This window comes from Periplaneta americana, chromosome 14, assembly GCF_040183065.1.
Source record: "Periplaneta americana isolate PAMFEO1 chromosome 14, P.americana_PAMFEO1_priV1, whole genome shotgun sequence".
Classification (NCBI taxonomy): domain Eukaryota; kingdom Metazoa; phylum Arthropoda; class Insecta; order Blattodea; family Blattidae; genus Periplaneta; species Periplaneta americana.
Genome location: NC_091130.1, coordinates 109,563,151 through 109,587,630, shown reverse-complemented (window position 1 = coordinate 109,587,630; position 24,480 = coordinate 109,563,151). Strand labels below are relative to the sequence as shown.

The 24,480-nt window shown below is 35.7% G+C and overlaps 1 protein-coding gene across 2 annotated transcripts in view; it reads right to left on the bottom strand.

The window, feature by feature from the left end:
* Positions 1-24,480, bottom strand: part of LOC138713653 (chromobox protein homolog 1-like) — a 125,999-nt gene that overhangs the window by 41,882 nt on the left and 59,637 nt on the right. Inside the window, exons 3-5 of one of the 2 annotated variants that reach the window (XM_069845911.1) lie at positions 14,214-14,369; positions 9,321-9,436; positions 6,203-8,199 (exon numbers count right to left, since the gene is read on the bottom strand). In XM_069845911.1, coding sequence (XP_069702012.1) covers positions 8,196-8,199; positions 9,321-9,436; positions 14,214-14,369 — 276 coding nt within the window. In that variant the 3' untranslated portion in view covers positions 6,203-8,195. Of the gene's footprint in view, positions 1-6,202; positions 8,200-9,320; positions 9,437-14,213; positions 14,370-24,480 lie in introns of those variants that run through there. The other variant, XM_069845910.1, reaches the window with a different exon arrangement.

Sequence of the window (24,480 nt, the reverse complement as noted above, 5' to 3'; positions counted from 1 at the left end):
CAACGACTCTCTTAAGTTTTCTTCTGTTCAGATACAGGAAAGACTTCGAAAGAGCTTGGTTAGATTTTGTAAGCAACTGATTGCTTCAAGCTTTCACCATTAGAATGGCGATTATTCCATTATCAAAAATTGAGAGGGTTTGTATCTGGTGTTTGTGGAGGGAAAAAAGTAAGATTCTTTAATGCGATTATGGTTCACAATCTTTTAACATTCTAAAGTAATGCTATTCGGTAATCTACAATGATTTTGTTGTTGTAAACTAATGCTGAGTTCTTGGCAATAAAGCCACTAACTCTCTTGCTCTCCAATGTGTGATATACATATACACTGTATGCAGGTTTTATAATCCCGGCTTAAGATATTAATCCCACAGGCCGGTTTCCCATATGCATGTAACCAACTCCCTAGGATAGTTCAGTAGCATTTTGCATACATGTATACACATCATGGACAATTTAACAAAATAGGCCACTGTTTGCCATTTATTGGAGATATTTTCATGCATTCTTTTCAAGTATATTGCAGAGTCTTTTTTTTTATTATTTTTTACTGCCTTCTAAAGTTGTATTACGTTTACCATTTCGAAAATAGAAATAAAAGTGATGGCATGTAAATTTCATTCTACTAGGGCATTTAAATACCATTTCAGTGCTTAGCACCGGGTTGAGGAGTTCAACACAGTAAGTGTTGTATATACTGCATTTTCAGCATCATCAATGCTCTAGGGATTGAGTCACAACGGTGTAACTGTTCCATCAAAAATAGAGGAAATGCCATTTCAGCATGCTGACCTTTCATGGCATGCATAAGCATCCCCCAAGCAGTAAGAGGGGATATGGTCGGTGGAGTTGTCTGACAACCCTCTCAGCTAGGTCATATGGACCAGCTAACCAATGGCAGGTGTGGTTCTCCAAAAAGTTTGGGGGTTGCATGTAGGTGATGCAACAGCCATGATATAAAAATAAGGTGCCTACATTAAATCGGTTATACTTTTTTGCTGTAATCTACAATGTAATTCTCTGACCAATGACACTTTCTTAAAATAAATAAATAAGAAAGTTTCTATGATAAAATGTGATAGAACTCACATAGAACTGTAACCTGCACATCATGTAGTTCTTGCTTAACAGCAGCAAATGGATTATGTGCTGATCAAGTTCTGTAGTTAGGCTATTTATACCTTCATTTAATTAAAAATGTACTTCAATTCATAATATTTTAACTCCCCTTTCCAGGTCCATTTGGATTTCTTATAGTGACTGCACAACGAAGTTAACATGGATTTATCATCACACCAACCTATGCATATAATTATTTATTAACAATTATTTTTGTTCATTGAGGAGCCCAATCTAGGATGCCCTCAATTCAGTGTCATGTATTGTATTTATATTTTATTTAGAAATGATCTGTATAGCGCTAAATGCGCTGATTGATCAATAAATTTAAAAAAATATGGATCACTGTATTGATGTTCTGAAGCTCAAAAGCATTTTCATTTAGGTTTAACTATTTCTGAATTTCGACATAATGCTGAGTAGCTCATTTTCAGTTGTCTCACAATTCTTTTTTTGCACTATATGTTCCTTAATCGAAATGTTTTACTAAACTGACCAGCAAAAAAAAAAGTGGATCACTTTGTAAAACTGAATCTTGACAAAAAAGAATTACCAATTTAAAGAGCATTATTAAATTAAATAGATGTCATGACAAAGTAAAGATGTACTCAACATTTTTGAAAATGAATATGATGTTAAGAGAATGTTTTTATAACACGGAACAGCAGTAAAACCTTTTAATTGTCCAATGGCCCCTATTCATAAACATTTTCTCTCATAAATCAACATTCTTCTTCAGTTTCTGTTTTGAATTTGATAAGTTAAAATGCCTCTTATTCGAGAACACAATGCGAGAGCTGTCATGTAGGTTGAGGATGCATGAATCATTTGTTTTATGGCTAATGCTATTGTGGAACCATCCAAGATGCCCTACGGTGATTCTGTAAACTGGATACCTACCACAGATGACAAGAATCAAGCCGTGGTAGGTCTATATCCGCCAGGGATGACGGTTTCTGACTCTCCATATCTTACGATATCTCCACACAACTGTGGTCCAGGCCAGAAATCATCTCGAAACAATGAGGAACATCACTGTGAGTGAGAGAAACGTTAAACAACACTCCGGAAAGCCAATTTAACCTCAAGAAGACCTGAAATTTCTCCATAGCTCACCCTCAGCACCACAAAGTGCAATTACAATTTGCTTATTAACACCGGAATTGAACTGTGGACCATTGGTCAATGGTACTGTTCACAGATGAGTAGCAATTTTGCTTCCAATCACCTGACGATAGAGAGATACTATGGAGAAAGTGTGAGGAACGATATTCGCTGTGCAACTTCTCCAAAAGACTGCCGCTTGGTATGGGGCGATATCAGTTTTGGGGCTCGAACAAGGCTTGTTTTCATCGATGAAGGCACTCTGAATATGCACCTATATCTACTGAAAGTGTTAGCAGACCATGTCTGTCATCGATTTGCAAAAGAGGACACGTCCAAAATAACAAAGTATTGCAAAAAAAAAAAAAAACATAACAGACTTAAAAAATTAAAATGTTCATGAATTCTGAATGTATGTATCCATAGTGATCTAATTAGAAAAAAAATATATTAACATTTTAATTTAACTTTATTATAGTTTTTGCGATTTTGTAACACTTTGTTATTTTCAACATGTCCCCTTTTGCAAATCGATGACAGATGTAATGTCTTTCAGCGGCAAAAATTTCATCCTTATGCATGACAACACCCATCCCTATGCTACTCTCTGCATGATGGATGTGATATCGAAATACCAACCCTATACAGTCCAGCACGTAGCTCAGACTTAAATTTTATTGGACACATGTGGGATATACTCGGCCAAAGTGTCTGACGTCACAACTTCGACGCCCTAACGAAATGTGGGTAGCATTGTAGGAAAAATGGAACCTCATCCCTCAGGAAACATTGCAGGACCTTGTGGTCAGTATGGCGTGATGAATGGAGGACATTATCGCCACTATGTGTGGTAACCCACAATACAGTAGCATGCAATTTAATCCGAACACGACATATTTTTACATTTTCTGTCATTGTTGGCCTCACGGCTGCTCATACCGCTTTAATTGACATCTGTAGTACGTGTAATTCCATTGTTGAAGGTCTGTCATTATTTTTTTTTAATAATATGTGACATTTTGCCTGTCGTTTTGTACTTATAAGCATTTCAGTTGTGTTGAAGACTTAATACTGCAATCCTGTGTACATTCTGTCGTCTTCACAAATGGATACAACTCCACGAAAACGGTCTAAAATTATAACATCAGCAGAGCATTCTTCTATGACACAGAGGCAAATTGCTGCAGAATGTCACATCGGTTTGGCTACTGTTAATTCGATCATAAAACGATACAGGGAGACTGGATCCATCACACCCCAGAAAAAAGGAAACTGTGGCCGGAAAAGGAAGACTTCACCTGCAGATGATCGTTTAATTTTCAGGAAAAGTAAATTAAATCCTAGACTAACTGCTGTCAACTTAACCCGCGAGTTAATGGCTACCACTGGGGCGAATATTCACATCACAACAGTGCGGCATAGGCTTTTGGAAGCTGGACGAAGGGCTCGTAAGCTTATTAAGAAGCAACTGCTAACCCCTGTTATGTGCAAAAAACGCTTAATGTGGGCAAAATTACATCAACACTGGACAGTGAATGACTGGAAGAATGTACTTTTTTCCGATGAGTCTCATTTCGAGGTCCACGGCCACCGTGTTTCTTACATACGGAAAGATCCGAAAAAGTAACAGCAGCTCATCTCCAACAAGCACCCAAATACCCCCTAAAGTAATGTTTTGGGGTTTTTTACACATGAAGGGCCTGGAGCATTAATACCTATCAAGGGAATGATGAATTCTGACAAATATATTCACTTATTGGAAACCAGAATCGTACCCCAGCTGCAAAAATCATTTCCGGATGGCAGAGGTGTGTTCCAACAAGACCTGGCACCATGCCATACGTCTCGAAAAACTACGGAATTCTTCAACAAGAAGAATATTCAGGTACTCCCCTGGCCAGGCAACTCACCCGACATCAACCCTATTGAGAACTTGTGGTCAATTTGCAAAAGAAGAATGCAAAAAATGGATTGTTATACAAAGGAGATGATGATTTCTGCCCTCATTGGTGTATGGTTTCGCAATGAAGAATATTTGTGAGAAATTAGTGGAATCCATGCCAAATCGTCTCAGAGCTGTTATTAGGAACAAGGGAGGCCACATAGATTACTGAGGTATGTCTTAGATCCTTTTTTTTTATCCCGTTTGAGTGTTTTGCATAAGTAATTACGTTGTTTGGATTAATTTGCACGCTACTGTATTAGGGCAAGATATGCACACAGTGACAGTTTCAGTGGCATAATCATGCCATTGCATCGACACATCCACGAAAAGCATTACTTAAAGTTTCACATAAATTACAACACTTCAGAACTTTAGAACAGAATGCATTTTGATGACAGGATTTAAGTGCACAGGATACATGTTTACTTCAGTTTATAACATGTGTATGTCAGAATGTAGAAAAAGTAACGCATAAGAAATAAAATTATTATAATTCTTAAAGAAATTATGTTATTCCATCTTTTTGCCAGTCAGTATAATTTCCTGAAATTTTTGTACAAGTATCAAAATAGTTACATAATTTTCTAAGGATTCTGGTTTATCAGGAAGTTTACCTGCTACAGAACCAGTTTCTTCAAATTTTACAAACGTCTTGAATGACAAAAAGATAAGTCCAGACCTCGAATCACTCAGAATACCATATCTCGTAAATTCTAATAGTTTATTAATAATAATAATAATAATAATAATAATCATTACGACAAATTCGAACCTGATGAGCCAAAACCATTATTTCGAGGAATAAATTAGAGACAGAAATGCAACAACACAGGTTAGATAGCTTTCATTCACCACATTTCGAAACGAGCATAGCCAAAGCAATAGATATGACACAAGTGAAAAAGAAAATTGTGCCAAATCCCAATCTTTTTTGTGAATGGAAAGGTTTTTTGTATTTCTATGTAATTCTTACTCTTCATGTAACGTAGCACTTTTCGAAAATATCCCAACTTTTGAATAATCCTACACCTAATCATTTCACATCAAACAATCATAATTCAATTTCTTCAGAATGTCACGGAAAATAATTCTTACTGTTATAACACCAGACAGTAAAAATAATCTCGAAGGATAATTGGAGAGTTCTAAGATATGTTATTAAATTTACTTTATCAACATTTAAAATGTTCTGTAAAAATCTTGGAAACTTGAACTGTGACACACCATTAGCTCAACATCAGCATCAGTCTTCCACAGTAGATGACTGGATTAAAATATCAGTGAGTCCAAGTGGAATTTGTGAATAAAATTTTGTGGAGTACTTCCATTTCCTCTTCTGGCATTTCACCAACCTCCCACTAATCATATTATTATCTCTTTCAGATTTTCCTCAATTGCACTATTAATCATAATTGTCTCACTTTCAACACCATCAGTATAGTGATGTGAAATAGATCCACCTCTCATGGTGCACCAGAGATAATGTCGAAGGCAGCAAAGCATTATAAAAGTCAGCATGTGAACAATGACAGTACAAAGCAGGTAATTCTCTTGATGTTTAAATAGTGTTGTACTCGATCTTCATCACTGAAAATCTAAAATTTCATGACTGGTGGAAGTATTTATAGGTTTGTCTGTACTTTACTTGTTCCACAACTGCAATATGCAGTTCATTTCAGTGTATATCAAAGACATAGTTATTCCTTTAAATGACACAACAAATAGTGGGCTAACTTCTTTATACAGATAGGCATGACATCTGAAAGTACTTTCTTTTCAGACATTATCTGTATTTAATTAGTTAGAAATGATTTAGAAATGACTTCCTATTTACTTAAAAATCACTTTTCCATATGCATCTAGTTATATGTTATATCGAAAGTACAAACAGAGGAAGTTGCATCATCACCACGGACGGTCTGCACAATAGGTTTCATTGTATTTGAAACATATCATGCAAAATGATAAGCCTACCAATTTGGAGTGGATTGTTATTTTATTGATACATATTGGTGAATAAATGACATGACAAAGCTTTATTCCAACTTTTATTTAGCTGTTAATCAAGACAGTAAGATTAATGCATGCATACATGGACTTCTGACTGGTAAAAGTGAAGTGTTATAAGAGAACTGGAAGAAATGCTGTTCACATGTATGTTAAATATCAAACATGAAAATCTAAATCAAAGTGACTGAACATTTCCTTTTATCTTTTCTAACCACAAAACTGACTATTATTCACTTTAGCTCATTCACACCAATCATCCTCTGCATTATGCACACAAATGTTTTTGTAAGATCAAACTAATATTTAATTTCTATTTCTGCTAGGGCACACAATAATATCCTACAAGAATATTTCCATTTCTATCCACTGATTTTTTTAACCTATACATTTTTCATAACAAAACTGTCGTTTATATAATGGCAATTTACAAGGCATGTAAGAATAGAAAAGAGTTCAAGTTGCAAATTAAGAGCTCTAGTTTTCCAATGTGTAGGCAGCGAATCTACGATGAATGCACCCTATCAAGAACTTACAAGGATACAGGCATCCATTCATTAACACAAATGTTTAATACAATGCTAACACCCATTACCAGACTGCGATAAAGGTTTTCTTTCCAAGTATGTAGTGATCTATTATTACTTAACACATTAAAAATGAATGAATAATTAATAGTGACAATCCTATTTCTCCCAATATATTCACTCATTTTTTATAAATCCCATTTATCATATAGAAGTACAAACATAGTTTATCCATATGACTGTAATGCTACAGATCAAGATAATGTTAGGAAGTCCAATAACAAAAAATCTTCTAATATACCAAAAGACTTAAAAAAAGTCAAAGCTAAGAGCAAGTTCATTTAACGACTCACTTTAAAACATGTATACATTATAAATATAACACAAATATTCCACTTAAAAGCAAATATGTCCCTTGAAATTAACTATACGCAATTCTGTCAAGATTTACAATACCGACATTATTTTAAGTTCCAAAGGGAGTAACTAACGAAAAGCAGGAATTGTATCAGTTTCAAAGCTGGATATCTCTGATATTTAAAATAGAGAAGGAATGTGATTATGAATGCAAATGAAGTGAAGACTTGTTAAAACCTAAATTATGTAATGTATAATGTAATGAAATTAAAGCAATACAATGTATGTATTTCACAATTGAATGAATAAAGTCATACCAGGTAACTCTGTAATCCTACATAATGTAAATAGTGGGTGCAACAGACTTGATACTATACAGGCCTTCACATGTACAGTTCTGACCACATGTCCAGGATAAAGAGAGGAGCAAGGGACTGGTATGATACAGAACTGTGGTGATTCAAAACATTGTGATCTTTCATGACGATCCAGCGTGTCACTTTATTAAAAAGGATTGAGAGAAAATGCAATCACACATGTTAGTGTACATTTGTATAAACATAAAACCATTATCTTTCGTGCATAATTATTTAGGCCATGGAGTCCTGACATGCTGAGAAGTTTTTATAAGCTGACAAAATGAGTGTCATAGAAAAGAGTCAGTGTTACGTACTTGTCTCATTAGAATTATACACAAACCTCCGAACTATAAAATAAGGAAAAAATTATGTCCAAATCATGACACGTGTTATAGTAAGCATAAAGAATGAAAACGGAGGGGGAGAAAAAAAAACACTTCATCAATAAAAGAGTCTGATCTGTTGCTAAGTAAATGACGTCATGTTGAAGTTTTCGTAACTTTTATTAATTTGAGCCTCAAGTTTCACGTTAAGAGCATGGGTTTGAAAAGTGAGTCTACCAAATCTTTCCTCTCATGCCAGCTTACTACAAATGCACATTCTTACCAGCAAAACTGAATGCATACAACCAAATCCTGTGGTTAAAACTGTACATGTAACAGCCAGTAGCTTACATTATAGAAACATAACATAGTCTATCAATTTGCCCTTCAAGATGATTTGTATCAAAATCAATATAATCAATACTGTTATGATAAGATGTAACATCCTACAGCATTCATCTGAAAGAAAGAAATAAGTAGAAAAATCTTAATTAGGATAGCATGTCAAGCAGATTGACTCCATATTACTGGCATGAAAAATTGCTCTCACACTATACAAAAATAAATGAAAATATGTGATCGGATGTATTGTAAGTATAAATCTATGGCAGCTTCAATCCATTCTTCAATAACGAGATTATGCTCTATCTCCCACCCAGTGCATCTATTTAAAATTTTATTACCATGAATAAGTTTACCTAACACGAAAGACTTATCTGCATTTCCTCAAAGAACGCGAAATTTCAATCGATGAACTATCTCATCTTCTATGTATAAACCACATTCTATATATCAATCATTTCCTCCTAAATAAGATATTGAATTTTTTGTAAGTAATTTCATAACCAAGAAACTAAAAACCAGCTAAATGTAATTACAAGGATCTCTTTTAGGTAAAAATGTTGATTAATAAAAATAACATTTAATTTTAAGTATAGTTTTACTTAGTACCAGCTAATAATATGTACAGAGCTTTTATACTCATACCACAGTCCTTGAATTGTCATTCTGAACTAAACTGTTTCCAATGGAGATACAAAGAGACTGCAAACGGTACCAAAGAACAAATAGTGTTATATGCAAATCTGATGCTGTAACTGTCCATTAGTTCACTTCTTCACAGTCAATAAAGTTCTTCAGTTCTATAAAAGTCACACAAAACTACTCGACATTCTTCAAACTAGTAAACATGTTTATACTAAGATCTAGGAGGCACACGCAAACACAATTATGTATTAACTTATACATCATGTAAATACAAGAAATGAAAATTCATAAAATATTAATCAAATTTACTCATATACTTGAAAATTTGGTATTCAACACATGCCAACTTGATTTTTTTTTCCATTCCCATCTTAATGTTTCTGTAACTCTCGTCTTCTGCTTTTGATATCAAATGAGTGTCAAAAAAATTTTGCAATATATTTTGTCCAAATAACTGCAAAAATAATTTGTGGGAAAGAAAAATGCTTATACAAATAGTACACGCAAAACATTAGGATTACAACAATTTTAATGTAAGGTTATATATAAGTTTATAAACCATGTTGCTGTTCAATGGGGTGTTCACCACTCACCGCTGCTTCCCTTGATTCCGGCGACTGAGGCGCCGCCCGGCCTGGGTCATATTTAGGGTGAAACGATCTGTGTGTTGTGGATTAGCCCTCAACTCACGTGCATCTGCTGACTTAGCCTGTACAAGAAAACATATTTTATGTACTTATACTTTCTACGCGCATGCATGCACGCACTCTCTCTCTCTTCGATGCTAAGCACATACATTCACTTAGCTGTACAATAATGAGTTATGAAGTTGTAATGAACAAGTTGAGAGAACGTATGTCTTTAGATTAGTATCAATATGGTAGTTTTTTTTTTTGTGTCTATGGGATAGTTGCTCTGCCACATACTTTCATACATATATAAGTGCTTTTTAAACTAGAGTCCTACATTTAACTGTAGAAAGACATGTTCACATCAATGAATATACTGTATCTCATTAACAGTTACTATGTTTAGACTTATTATTAGAGACAGTCAAAATTCGTGACTCGCGAAAAACTTAAAAACCAAATAAACATAGTTTAAAACATGGTTCACATAAAAAATATCATATAATTACACTTTCAACTCATGAAACACTCGTGAAAAATCCTATGATTCGCGAATTTAGCATATTTTCTGTACTTATTCGCAAAAAGACGCAATTTTTCAGCAATTAATAAATACATTACCTAAATTTGGAAATTTTAGAAGTTCCGTTTGAAAAATGCACAAGGTTTGGAATGCTCGTGCTAGATGGTGCGAGTTGAAATGGTTTGTAAACGGTTTGATAAGTGGCAGACTAGAGCTGGGGATGGAGCGAGTAGATCCGTTGAGTTACTCGGTTCTATCGGTTTATGTGCTTGGCAGCGGAGCACCGAAATTACTCGGTTAACCGTACCCGTTACAGGTCAGTTCAAACAGAGTTCACGTGTTTTACTTAATTCTACCAGACAATAACGTAGGTACTGTTGTATTTCAATATTGTCTGCTGCAGGACAAATTATTTCCTTATCCCCAAGGCAGGCTCAAAGGCCTCTAGTATTGAAGAGGAGTTCATTCTATTACATGACCTGTCAAGTGGGCCTAATGAACACTGACAGTCTGAACATATTACTGTAAATAAAAATAATAATAATAATAATAATAATAATAATAATAATAATATTATTATTATTATTATTAAAGTCCAGGATAACAGAGAAAGTATGGAATTGAACGGGTTACATCAGCTCCTTGTTTATGCGGATAATGTGACTATATTTGGAGAAAATCCACAACAAATTAGGGAAAACACGGGAATTTTACTTGAAGGAAGTAAAGAGATAGGTGTGAAAGTAAATCCCGAAAAGACAAAGTATATGGTTATGTCTCGTGACCAGAATATTGTACGAAATGGAAATATAAAAGTTGAAATTTATCCTTTGAAGAGCTGGAAAAATTCAAATATCTTGGAGCAACAGTAACAAATATAAATGACACTCGGGAGGAAATTAAACGCAGAATAAATATGGGAAATGCCTGTTATTATTCGGTTGAGAAGTTTTTCTCATCCAGTCTGCTCTCAGAAAAGCTGAAAGTTAGAATTTATAAAGCAATTAGGCCTATATTAGCTGTTCTTCTATATGGTTGTGAAACTTGAACTCTCACTTTGAGAGAGGAACAGAGGTTAAGGGTGTTTGAGAATAAGATGCTTAGGAAAATATTTGGGGCTAAGAGGGATGAAGTTATAGGAGAATGGAGAAAGTTACATAACGCAGACCTGCATGCATTTTATTCTTCACCTGATAAAATTAGGAACATTAAATCCAGACATTTGAAATAGGCAGGGCATGTAGCACGTATGGGCGAATCCAGAAATGCATATAGAGTGTTAGTTGAGAGGCCAGAGGAAATAAGACCTTTGGGGAGGCCGAGACGTAAATGGGAGGATAATATTGAAATGTATTTGAGGAAGGTGGGATATGATTATAGAGACTGGATTAACCTTGCTCAGGACAGGGATCGATGGCGGGTTTATGTGAGGGCGGCAATGAACCTCCGGGTTCCTTAAAAGCCATAAGTATTATTATTATTATTATTATTATTATTATTATTATTATTATCATCATCATATTAGAGTGTTTGATTAATATTAAAATATGTTTAAAAAAAGAAGTGCATTATATTTTTCTTCTATTTGTGTTTATTGAATTTGTGTTACCCCATCAGTCATCATTTTATTTATTTCTACGAATTATGTTACCTAATTACTTTAATTTATCAATAATATTACTCTTCACCAAAGAGAACATGGTTGCATTGAAGGCTAGTAATGTTATAAAATAAATCAGCATTATGTTCTTCAGTTTAAGATTCCACGTTTTATTGATTGTTTTATACACTTTCCGTAATAGTAAATAATTCTGTGTGTTATTTTTAAGTGTTTTAGGCAGTGCTTCATGGAGCCCGTTTCTTTCTATCTTCTTTTTTACTTAGCTACAGCTTTTAACATTTACCTCACATGTTAATTTATTAGCTGTTAGTATTATAAATTATTTTATCAATTTTATTTCGTCTGTCATACATAACAACACTGAAAGTTAAATAGGCCTTTCATACAGAATAATTCCGCAGATAGTTGATATCACGCAAATGAAATTTGCAACCGCCATTTTGCAATGAAGAGAAGCACTTTTTTCTCGTCAATTGGCAAAGCGAAAGAGCTTTACTACAACACTTTTAAAAACACGCTTGGTTTCAATTTCAAAGTACATTCTAAAATCGACTCAATCTATCTAAATTTTAAATCTGCCGCCTCAAATTTGTACTCGGTACTGTACTCAGTTCAACCGAGTAATGACGTCACAGTAACTGCTCCGAACAGAACCGCTCCGTCCCCAGCCCTATGGCAGACGCTATCGAAGAGGTATAAAACTATCGATCATCGATCAATATATGTCCTTTTTTCTGTAGTAAACTTCTCCAACCGGTATCAGAACTGTTTTACAAACAGAATTTGTTAAGCATTTATGCAACTGAAAGCAGTTTGAAACCTCTCTTTGATCAGGTGCCAACCTTAAAGAATCTATCACTTGATATAGCAGTTCATGCATACAGTGAACTGAAGGACATAGTTTAAAACAGTCCTCGACTTTCAGTGCGAGAAAGTTTGCTGTCGTTATCAATTTTGATTTTGTGAACAGAGCACTCCAAGCTATATGGGTTACAGTTTCTAATTTTGACTGTGAACGTTTTTTTCACAGTTCTCGAGAGTGCTAACAAATAGAAGAACAAACCTTACAATGACAAACTTAGAACTGTTGTCTGCACACACCTTTGAATGTTAAATAATGTTAAGTATCTTAGAATTGTTGTCAACGCAAAACTTTGAATATATAGGCCTAATTATAATTGTCAATTATCTTAAACAACAAAATAATTTAATAAAACGGGATGAAAATTTCAGGTTTAATCAAGAAATTTTAGTTTTCACTCAAGAATTTTTATTCTTTTTAATCAAGAATAATTTTAGCCCCGTTTATCCAAGAATTTTGACTGTCTCTACTTATTATGGTCATGACTGCTTAAGTAAGCATCTTCATAAAATTGGCTTATCAGTATCACATAACTGTCCATTATGCTCTCGAAATGAGAAAATAGCTATGGAACATCTCATGGTTTGTGAAGCACTTCAAAATTATGAAGATATCACTTCAAAATACTGGGAAGAAAGAAAAAGTATAACTTCACTGTTAACTCTTGAGTATTAGACATACATACATATACAGAGTATTAAAATAAAGTATCCAATATTTTAGGAGGTGCTAGTATGCATCAAAACAAGAAAATAATGTCTAATAAACATGGCTCCTAAAACACATACTTTCTGAGATCTGGACACTTGTTCACAGAAGATGTTCAATGTGACGTCCATTCATGGCAATGCATTCCTCTGCCCTTCGGAGTAAGGACACACTCTTTGAAACTGACCTGGTTGTTCTTTTATGTGCTGACAAGCATTGAAGACGCGATCCTGTAGTGTCAGCACATTGTTGAGTGGAGTGGCGTAGACCAATTCCTTCATGTGTCCCCATAACCAAAAGTCTAGGGGATTTAGATTTGGGAAATGAGCAGACCAAGGTGTGAGGCCTCCCCAATCAATCCACCGGTTCTGAAATGTCAGCGTCAAATATTCACGCACATTGCAGAGAAAATGTGTTGGTGCGCCATCGTGCATGAACCACATCTGTAGTCTTTGCTGACATGGCACATTTTCCAGCAAGGTAGGCAATATGTTAATAAGAAAGTCCTGATAACGAGCCCCAGTTAATCTCTGTGGTAGCACATATGGCCCTATTAATCTATCACCAAGAAAGCCTGCCCTTACATTGATGGACAATCGGTGTTGAACCTTGTTTCTTCAACTGCATGGGGATTTTCATCAGCCCACACATGTTGATTACGAAAATTCACAACATTATCTCTGCTGAACCCCGCTCATATCTGCAACCAAACTTTTGTTTTCAGTATTCCTTGCGACATATCAACATTCTATGCCAGGGGTGTCAACTATGGTATAATTATCTGGTAGTCTGCTGTACTGTAGGGTAGAGAAATGCATTGCCATAAGTGGACGTCACATTGAGCACCTCCTATGAACAATTGTTGCAGATCTCATAATGTGTATGTTGTAGGATCCATGTTTATTAGACATTATTTTCTTGTTTTGATGCATACTATCACCTCCTAAAATATTGGATACCTTTTTTTTTAACAACCTGTATACTGTGTCTCATCCGCCAGGTTGAAGCAGATATACATAAAGTGACCATCTTAAGACTGTTAATAATAATTCTTGTTATAACAATTCCCAACCCATATTTAACAATGCAGTCTCAAAAGTGATATTCCAAAATAAAAGTGCTCCAGAGGTAAGATATACTTGCCTTGTCTACTTTTGCCATAAACTTTTCGATAAGGTCTGGACAGTTGAGATTCGACTCAGGTTCCCATGTGTCTTCCTTGTGTGAAAAACCTTTCCAATGAATGAGGAATTCTCTTGCACCATTTTTCTTGAAATGCACTTCCATCACTTTCTCCACCTGCACAGCAAAATTGGATCCACAGTGTAAGTGTCAAATACATTACAATATAACCCTATGTTAACTATAACAACAAAATAATGGACAAATTCATTGATCAGGAAAAAAAAAAGTGGATCACTTCGTAAAAAACCGAATAATCATCAATGAACCATCAATTTAGAGAAAGTACCATTACATGAAGGAGGTTTTGAAGATAAATATGATGTTGGAGATCACAAAATGCTATAGCATAAGCCGCTTTCCTCCCTAAATGCCAGGCAGGCTATGGTTTTACAACACCGACTGGCAATAAAAATCTACAAGTTTTACAAATGTGCACTGACTGCTATAGATGAATTACTAATGTGTGACACATTTTCTGTCACAAGTCTATATTTTTCTACAGTTTTTCTTTCGAATTTGATAAGTTAAGATGCCTTTTAGTCAAGAAGACATTGTGAAAGCTGTTGCGTTAGTAGAAGAAGAAGCATTTGTTTTGCAGCTATGCCACCAGTGTGTCATTTGGAAGCATCCAATGTGCCCTATGGCGATTTTGTGAACTTGGTACCTACCACAGATGGCCAGGGTCAGGCCATGGGAGGTCTACATCTGCCAGAGATGACATGTTTCTGGTTCTCTATGTTTTATGAAACTGCCACACAACTATGATCCAACCCAGAAATCGTCTTGAAGCAGTGGAAAATGTCACTGTGAGTGAGAGGGCTGTTACACGGAGACTCAGGAAAGCCAATTTAACCTCACGACCAGCAACTGCTCCACAGCTCACCCCCCAGCACAGAGCAGGGCAATTACAGTTTGCGAGTCAATATCAAAACTGGACTGAGAACCAGTTGTCAATGGTGCTGCTCATGGAAGAGTCGCGATTTTGTCTTCAGTTGCCTAATGGTAGAGAATGAATGAATGAATGAATGAATTGAAATTGGTCAGGCCTTTTTGGTCCCGTGCACGTAGACCTCTGAAGTGGGGCTCAAAAACCATATGGATGACGGTAATCAAGTACACAGAATACATGTTAATTTAATTTTACAATAAGGCTTTGCAAGAATGCAGAAAAAAATAAAGCATAAGGTATAAAACATATATTTCTTAAAAAATTAAGTGATCCACTTTTAAATTAAAGATGGGTGAAGTTGTTCTTTTCCCGGAACAGTTCCGACTGTTCTGGTTCTGGAAAAGTACTATGTTCCAAATAACAGTTATAAGTAGAGATGAGTTTGAATCGTTCATTGATGTGAATCTTGCTCCTTTTGAAGAGTCGTTCAAAAGAGTGCTACAGTATACCCTCCCTCTTTTCCAAGCAGCTCACACACAGCGTTGGAACTGTGAGCACTCATCGCTCGAACTCCTCTTAAAATACTGTATGTTACTGGCATGACATAGCACACATGCTTCTCAATAAATAAAGTTCCAATGCATATTCGAATCGGTTTTGGAAACTTGCCGTGTATACGGACAGAACCTTCATGTTTAGTAGATAAACAGCTGTTGAATACAAGGTCAGAATGCAACACTTAATTTTGGTACATAAAGTCATAATGACATGGCAACCAACTAAAAAATTTAACATTACATTTAAAACGTGTAGCATGTAATTTTTGTTCCTGTTACGTAGTAAAAAAAACTAAAATAATTAATTTTTATTTTTACTTTTCTTAATGCTTAGTTATAATAATAATTACATTATAATTTTATAATTAATAAAAATATATAACTATAAATTTATATATTAGCAGTAGTGAAACCTGAAACCCCCACACTTGCTTAGCAAAATGTTAGAAACGCATCTGTATCAGTGTAATAATTTAAACTTCGAATTGCACCTCGCTCTGTGTCATTGCTCATGACCACACTGAAAGAATTTCAATTTCCATGCTTCCTCCTCCATTTACTTGAGAGTTCCAAGTTCCAACTTGTTCCAAGTACAACATAAAGAACAACGAGAACAGTGTAGCCGGAGCTGTCATTGGTTCAATGGAACAAGTTCCAACTGTTCTCTGTTGTCTCGAGTCAGAACATGCCTTGCGCAATGCAGTACTGCGGGCCAGTAACAGCTGGACAAGTGAGGAGCTTGGAGTCGGAACAGTAGGTTCTGACCTACTGTTCATTTTTGCAACAGTTCCGGGACCGTAACAGTTCCAAAATAACTGTTGTGTTATTTTTTACCCATCTCTAGTTTAAATATCATGTTAAAATATATAATGTGTATATTCTCCAAGAGTTCATTCACTAAACAGGAGAACATGCAAATTTTGTAACATGAAAAATAATGAGCATTACTAGATCCTGAAATAAATGATCAGGTACAGTATTTTGTTGTTTCGTGTGAAAACCAATATGTCTGCAAAACATTTTATCTCTGTAAAATAACAATTTTACCAAATTACAATTATAGTATGCTAGAGAACTAAATCATGGAAGGAGTCCATAATCGTACCTATCTTTAAGAAGGGGGACAAGATTAGCTGTAGTAACTTTCGAGGAATAACACTTGTTGACATCGTACAAAATTTTGTCCAATATTCTTCTGAGAAGATGAAATTATTGGGGATCATCAGTGTGGTTTTAGACGTAATAGATCAACTATTGATCAGATAGTTTGTATTCGAGAGATATTGGAGAAAAAATGGAAGTATAAGGGTACAGTGCATCAGTTATTTATAGATTTCAAAAAGGCATATGACTCGGTTAAGAGAGAAGTTTTGTATGATATTCTTATTGAATTTGGTATTCCCAAGAAACTAGTTCATTTAATTAAAATATGTCTCAATGAAAATTTCAGCAGAGTCCGTATAGGCCAGTTTCTATCTGATGCTTTTCCAATTCACTGCGGGCTAAAGCAAGGAGATCCACTATCACCTTTACTTTTAACTTCGCTCTAGAATATGCCATTAAGAAAGTTCAGGATAACAGAGAGGGTTTGGAATTGAACGGGTTACATCAGCTGCTTGTCTATGCGGATAAAGTGAATATGTTAGGACAGTGTTCCGCAACCTTTTTCTACTCACGGCACACCCTAGACAGGCCTAGACTCAACACAGCACACCAAAATTTTTTTTAGTAGGTTATTTTACGACGCTTTATCAACAGCTTAGATTATTTAGCGTCTGAATGAGATGGTGATAATACCGGTGAAATGAGTCCGGGGTCCAGCACCTAAAGTTACCTAGCATTTGCTCATATTGGGTTGAGGGAAAACCCCAGAAAAAACCTCAACCAGGTAACTTGCCCCAACTGGGAATCGATCCCGGGCCACCTGGTTTCGAGGCCAGACGAGCAAACCGTTACTCCACAGGTGTGGACACCAAAATGTTAATCCCCTCAAAAATATATCATGCGACTCTTCTAATATAATTACGTAATGTAATCAAATTTACTATTATTATTATTATTATTATTATTATTATTATTGTCATTATTATTATTATTATTATTATAAAACAAAGATCGACTCTTGCATTTATTACCAGTTTATGAACTTTAATTCACTGTAGAAAATACACATTTCTGTTGCTAATATTAAAGTAAGTAACTCTACTCATACTTTCAATGTGATATGCCTACTTGGGCCTACTTAGCTGCATACAGGTGGCTGATCCGCGGTAGAATCATTGACAGTGGAAGCCTAATTTCTTCATTGATGGATGTGAGTCTTTCCGTCTTTAATGTTTTAATTTCAGTTAACGTCGAAAAGCCCAGTTCACACATATATTATGTAGTTGAAAATGGTAATAACATATTAACTGTCATCTCGGAGATAGCCAGGTATTCACTCCTTATTGACAACCAAAATGTTTCCAAAGGCACTTTGAGAAGGTCTAATTTCAATGTTCTTATGTAGGAGGAGTGTAGTGTGCTCTGATCCTATTTCCTGACACAAAACAGAAAAAAGCAGCATATTTAGGAACTGTGATTTGATGAAGTTCACGACTTTTATTACTTCGTCCATCACAATTCTCAGAGGAGATGGCAAAACAGTGGCTTCGCGGTGAATGACACCATGGTCGCTCATATGTTAAGATATACAGTAGGCCTACTTCACGTACTTAAGCCATGAATTCTTTCATTCGGCCTGTCATAGAAGCGGCTCCATCTCTAAAACACGAATGCAATCCTCCCATGTTAATTCACTACGGACCACATATTCATTAGTTGTACGCAACATTTCTTCACCGGTTGCTCGCATGGGCAGTTTGCATAAAAAAAATTGCAATTACATCCCCATGAATGTACTGAATGTAGAAAAGAAGTTGTGCATGACCGCTAATATCAATGGACTCGTCGAACTGAAGTGAGAACTTCTGACTGCTATTTATTTCCTCCTTCATAATATCTTGGATGTCATTGGCCATGTCACTAACTGGGAGGTTAATTGTGTCAGCAGAAAGAGGAATTTAATTTTAATTAATTTTATTAATTTCTTACAGTAATAGGTAAAAGTTCGCGTCACACCTTTCACCTTGCAGAGGCACACCGGTTGCAGAACACTGTGTTAGGAGGAAATCCACAAACGATTAGGGAAAATACGGGAATTTTACTTGAAGTAAGTAAAGAGATAGGTTTGGAAGTAAATCCCGAAAAGACTAAGTATATGATTATGTCTAGTGACGAGAATATTGTACGAAATGGAAATATAAAAATTGGAAATTTATCTTTTGAAGAGATAGAAAAATTCTAATACCTGGGAGCAACAGTAACAAATATAAATGACAATCGGGAGGAAATTAAACAAAGAATAAATATGGGAAATGCCTGTTACTATTCGGTTGAGAAGCTTTTATCATCCAGTCTGCTGTCAAAAAATCTTAAAGTTACAACTTATAAAACGGTTGTTCTTTATGGTTGTGAAACATGGACTCTTACTTTGAGAGAGGAACATAGGTTAAGGGTTTTGAGAATAAGGTGCTTAGGAAAATATTTGGAGCTAAGAAGGATGAAGTTACAGGAGAATGGAGAAAGTTACACGACACAGAACTACATGCATTGTATTCTTCACCTGACATAATTAGGAACATTAAATCCAGATGTTTGAGATGGGCAGGGCATGTAGCACGTATGGGCGAATCCCACAATGCATATAGAGTGTTAGTTGGGAGGCTGAGACATAGATGGGAAGATAATATTAAAATGGATTTGAGGGAGGTGGGAGAGGATTAATCTTGCTCAGGATAGGGACCAATGGCAGGCTTATGTGAGAGCGGCAATGAACCTCTGGGTTCCTTAAAAGCCAGTAAGTAAAAGAACTAAATCAGCAGCAGTTACATGTATACAGAAATTCATCATAATCAAGTATTAATTAAGCAGCTTCCTTTGTGTGAAATTTGTATGTTTTGCACCATGAGATAAGACACAGAAACATATAATTTTTTAGAGCTACTTATCAACTCCATCGTGAGGGAAAGCAAGAATCTGTTGGATCGAATACCAAGACTGGAGATCAGCTCTTGATAACTACAAATTAGCTCCGTAAGTAGGGAAGATAAAGAATAGGGAATCACTACTTCTCAGGTCCATCTTCAAGGAAGAAAATAAAAGGCAAGCCCATCTTGGATTCGATATTAAAAGTTTCCCCAGTCCTATAAAATAACTCTTGGTATGGCTCTAACAGATCGGTTCCCCTTTCCTTGTCTTTCCTAATGCTATAGTTTTGAAATATGATATGCTTCTGTAACTATGGCATGGTGCAAAAATCCGAAAATGTACATGTTGAAAATAGCGAAAGTCTAAGCAGCAAATTATTCTCAAAAAGTAACACATTCCTTCATTCATAAATGGCAGAGTAGACCTAATTCATTTTACACAAATTTGCAAGAAATACTTTTACATATACAGACTGAATAATAAGTATGGAATATTACTACTAACTTCTTAAATTTTAATTTTACCAAAAAAAAAAAAAAAAAAAAAAAAAAAAAAAAAAAAAAAAAAAAAAGTTCCACACAAAACCTGTTGGAGTAAACCATAATATGAGGCACGTCCATAAAGTAACTTTCTAACTTTCCCACTCGTCCCACAGCTAGCAAACCATATGCTGCGTGAAGCGACTGCGTGTACATGACAATGTCCTGGCATGGTGCATGCGCTAACGGAACTTCCTGAGTGCTGTCAGTAGCTTCGTGGCATTGGTTGAAGATGGACATTCCTATTCTAGCTCCCGCCGCGTGTGAAGTGCGATCAGTGATAAAGTTTTTGAATGCACAGGACATAGCGCTGATTGAAATTTATCGTCAACTGTGCCAAGTCTATGGGTCTTATGTCATGAGCAAGCGGATGGTGCGTCTGTGATGATGGTTGGCCTCCCACTGCACTCCTTGTTATGCACATTTTGGTGTCCTGCTGAAAATTGTCTACACCAGCAACGCACCATCTGCTTGCCCATAGACCTGTAATTAAAAAAATAAATACAGTTTACTGTCACACCCTATATGTCTGAATAACTTTTTTCGAACACTGGTATCATATTATATGGTTTACCTCCAACAGGTTTTGTATAAAACTTATTTTGTAAAATTAAAATGTAAGAAGTTATCCTGTATACAGTGAAACACCAATAATATTCGATTGTTTATTAGGCTATCCCATATTAACACTATTATAACTAAGTCCCTCCATGACTAATATTCACAAGCCCCCCATTGGTTTTTTAGTCTGTTATTTAATGACGCTGTATCAACTACTAGATTATTTAGCGTCAATAGGTTTGGTAACAGCGAGATGGTATTTGGCAAGATGAAGCAGAGGACTTGCCATAGATTACTTTACATTCACCTAATGATTGGGAAAAACCTCGGAAAAAATCCAACCAGTAATCGAACCCACACCCGAGCACAACTTCAGATCAGTAAGCAAGCCCCTCAGTCGACTGAACTAAGCCAGTAGCCCCCCCACTGTTCACGAACATTAAAAATCTACTATAAAAATCTGATTACAAAAGCCAAGCACATACAAGGATGACAGGAGACCTTTTTGTCACATGACTGATAGACTCAGACAGCAAAATTAGAAAACAGCCTCGTGCACCCCAGACATTTAAGTTTAAAGAATGTCAAGCTTGCATATTAACCTCCTAACACAACAAGTAAACTACAACCAATGGATGAAGGATAATAAAGGTGTTACAGCACTTTTATCGCAAGTGTGTAGTGGTGTAGTCCTGAATTATATTGAATCAATGAACAATGTGGAAATAAACATGAAGCCCAACACAATGCTGGCTGTATTGAATTTCATCAATGCAGCATGGGAAGAAGTGGATTCTCAAACTACAACCAAATTTATTTAAGAGAGATGGATTTTCTAATATAAGTGACTTCATAGCCTTTATTCCATTCTGTAAATTATTGGGTAACTTTTCTCGAGATATTAATTATTTTAATTTTTAATTTGTCAATAGTCATACTTTTCTTGTGCTTTCTGATTTTTTCGAAAAGGAAGTAATGTAACTCTTATGCTGCAAAAATTGTATTACTGTAATATATTATATTTCTTCTTTGCACTGTTTAGATGAATGTCTGTACTGTATTACCGCTTTGTATTAAAAAATCCTAAAATAAGTCACTCCTGCTAATAAGCAATCCAGTTTAATATGCAATTATTATGCAGTCCCTTGAAGAGCGTCTTACTGAAGTGTCAAAACTACCCAATCCCAACATTTATCTTTTTAAAGTAAATCTGATTTAGATAAAAAAAAACATGACAAGTTTAAAACCAATATTGATCACATATTCACCCTCAGCCACCCACACTTCGAAATTTCAAATGACAATCTCTACCTTGTGATATTTCAATTTAAAGGTGGGATAAGTGCTAATTTTCCTACTCTAAAAATAGTTGATTCCGTTGATCCATTTATTAGGAAGGGTAAATGCTGTAAGATAAAGAAACAAATAAATTACTTTCAATAATGTTATTGCTGTTTAGTCAACTGTTCAGAGACAGGTTTGAACCTCGTAAGTGACACTAAGAAGGCATCACTCATGAGGCAACTAAACCAAGAGAGAATGGAGTAAGGTGGCCAGTTCCTTGCAACTAAAAAAATCACTTTTAATTAGATTTTTAAAGTATGGTTCATTATTGAGTAGAAAAAAAAATATAGCCTATTTCGGAACTCCTCACGGACTTCATATAATGTTTCTAGGCCAATGCACTTACATTCTTGGATTATCCTATTTCTGAGTTCTTAAATATTGTGACTGCCACGTGAGATTCGATCTCACGTCCGACGGTGGAGAGGCATCTGCTTCCTGGGTCATGTACTATGGCGGAGAGAAGAGAGGGGAAAGGGCGACGCGGCGAGGGGACGTTGCGCGCGCATCTTCTGCTTGCCTAGAGAGGCCGAGAAGTCCGTCGAAGTGGAAAAATCGCGAACTCGAACTTTCTCGGTTACGTCGCTGTGGTTATAAATTACGGACGCGAATGAACGACAGATTCATTCATGATTAGTTCAGTCAGTAAGCCAGTGAACAGAGCAAGCCAGCCAGTCTTGTGTACCGGAGTTCGACTTGAGTGTGTGTCCGCAACTGTGTGAGCATTAGAAGGCTTGAGTTTGAGTGCAGTGGATCGCAGTTGGAGGGACCTGAGTTCGAGTGCAGTGGACCGCAGTTGGAGGGACCTGAGTTCGAGATACTGTGAACTTGAGTGACTGAGCTAGAAGAACTGTGAACTGAGAACTGACAGTTCTGTGTTGTAAATAGTGCTTTGTGAATATTAGTTAAGATTAACAGTTCACTGTTGTTCGTAATAGTCCAAGTAAATTGTCATTGTCGTTTGTGGAGTGCAATAACGAACACTGTCTTACTGTGTGGAGAGCAAATCCTATTGTTGAGATAATAAAATTACATTGTTGTTTGAAAAAAAATTTACAATATTCTAAGACACAGTTCTGTAAACAACCGTTTTCCAATAACCCTATAGGAAGAAATCAAGTGGCGTCATATCTTGAGATTTTGCTGGCCATTCTAGAGCACCTATACCACCAATCCATTTTCCACATTTTCTTACAATTTTTGTCTTGCTCGTAAACGAACTGACAGAATTCACTTTTTTTCTAGACTGGGTAGATGGGCCATATCCTATTTTTAAAAATGAATTGCCGCAAGGCAGGGTGTTCCATTTTGAAATTTGAAATTGGGATGTGGCTGGGGTGAAACCTAGTATGTAATCAATATTGATTTTGAAAACTCCTCCCTTCATAAACAATAAATCAATTACGAAAAGTGAAAAAACAAAATACCTAGGCATCACTAAGGACAACAAATTGTCATGGAAAAAAAACATACAGAAGATAGAGCATTAAGGGCAAATAAGAGATTCTCTAGAGAAGGCATGCAGGAGCAAATTGAAACAGCACTCAAGATACTATTAACAAAACCTATAAATCATATATCAAACCAGTCATCAATAATAACAGACAACAAACTACTCAACAAACTAGAAACCGTACAAAACAGAGAAATGACTCTTCAGAACAGCAGCGAAGACAATGCTCATGCACTGCTTCAAGCACCTTTTACATCACGAGCTGCCACTGCTGCAGTTCATTTAGTCGCATTTTACCCTTAGGACATAGGTTTCATTTCATCGCACTTCTTCTAATGTAGACACATTCAAAATTCAACATGCTTGGTTTGGGAATGCTGTACAGTGTAAGATATTGTAATTCATACAGTATTGAAAATAAAGGCAACAATTGAATTATATGCAAAACGCTGTTGTGTTTCCTTCCTTCACTTATGTTCCTTGCAAGCCTACCTCGACTCTCACCTATTCTTTGGTTTGCCCCCCACAAGGTAAATCTTAAAGAGGGAAGATGGTCATCGTCTGTTCTATCCACCCTTCATCATATGGTAATGCAGAATTCCTGCATGGAAATATCATATGTATTTTTTTTTTAAATAATGATAATAATTTATTTATTTAATCTGGCAGAGCTAAGGCCAGTAGGCCTTCTCTTCCGCCCAGCCAGACTCTAATTCTAATTGAATACAATTGCTTACATAGTTATTACATTAATATCTAGATCATAAAACAACATGAAAGTAAATAATGAAAATTGGATAACTAATGTTAGTGTGACAATAATAAACATTGGTAAGAAATAGTTATAATAATA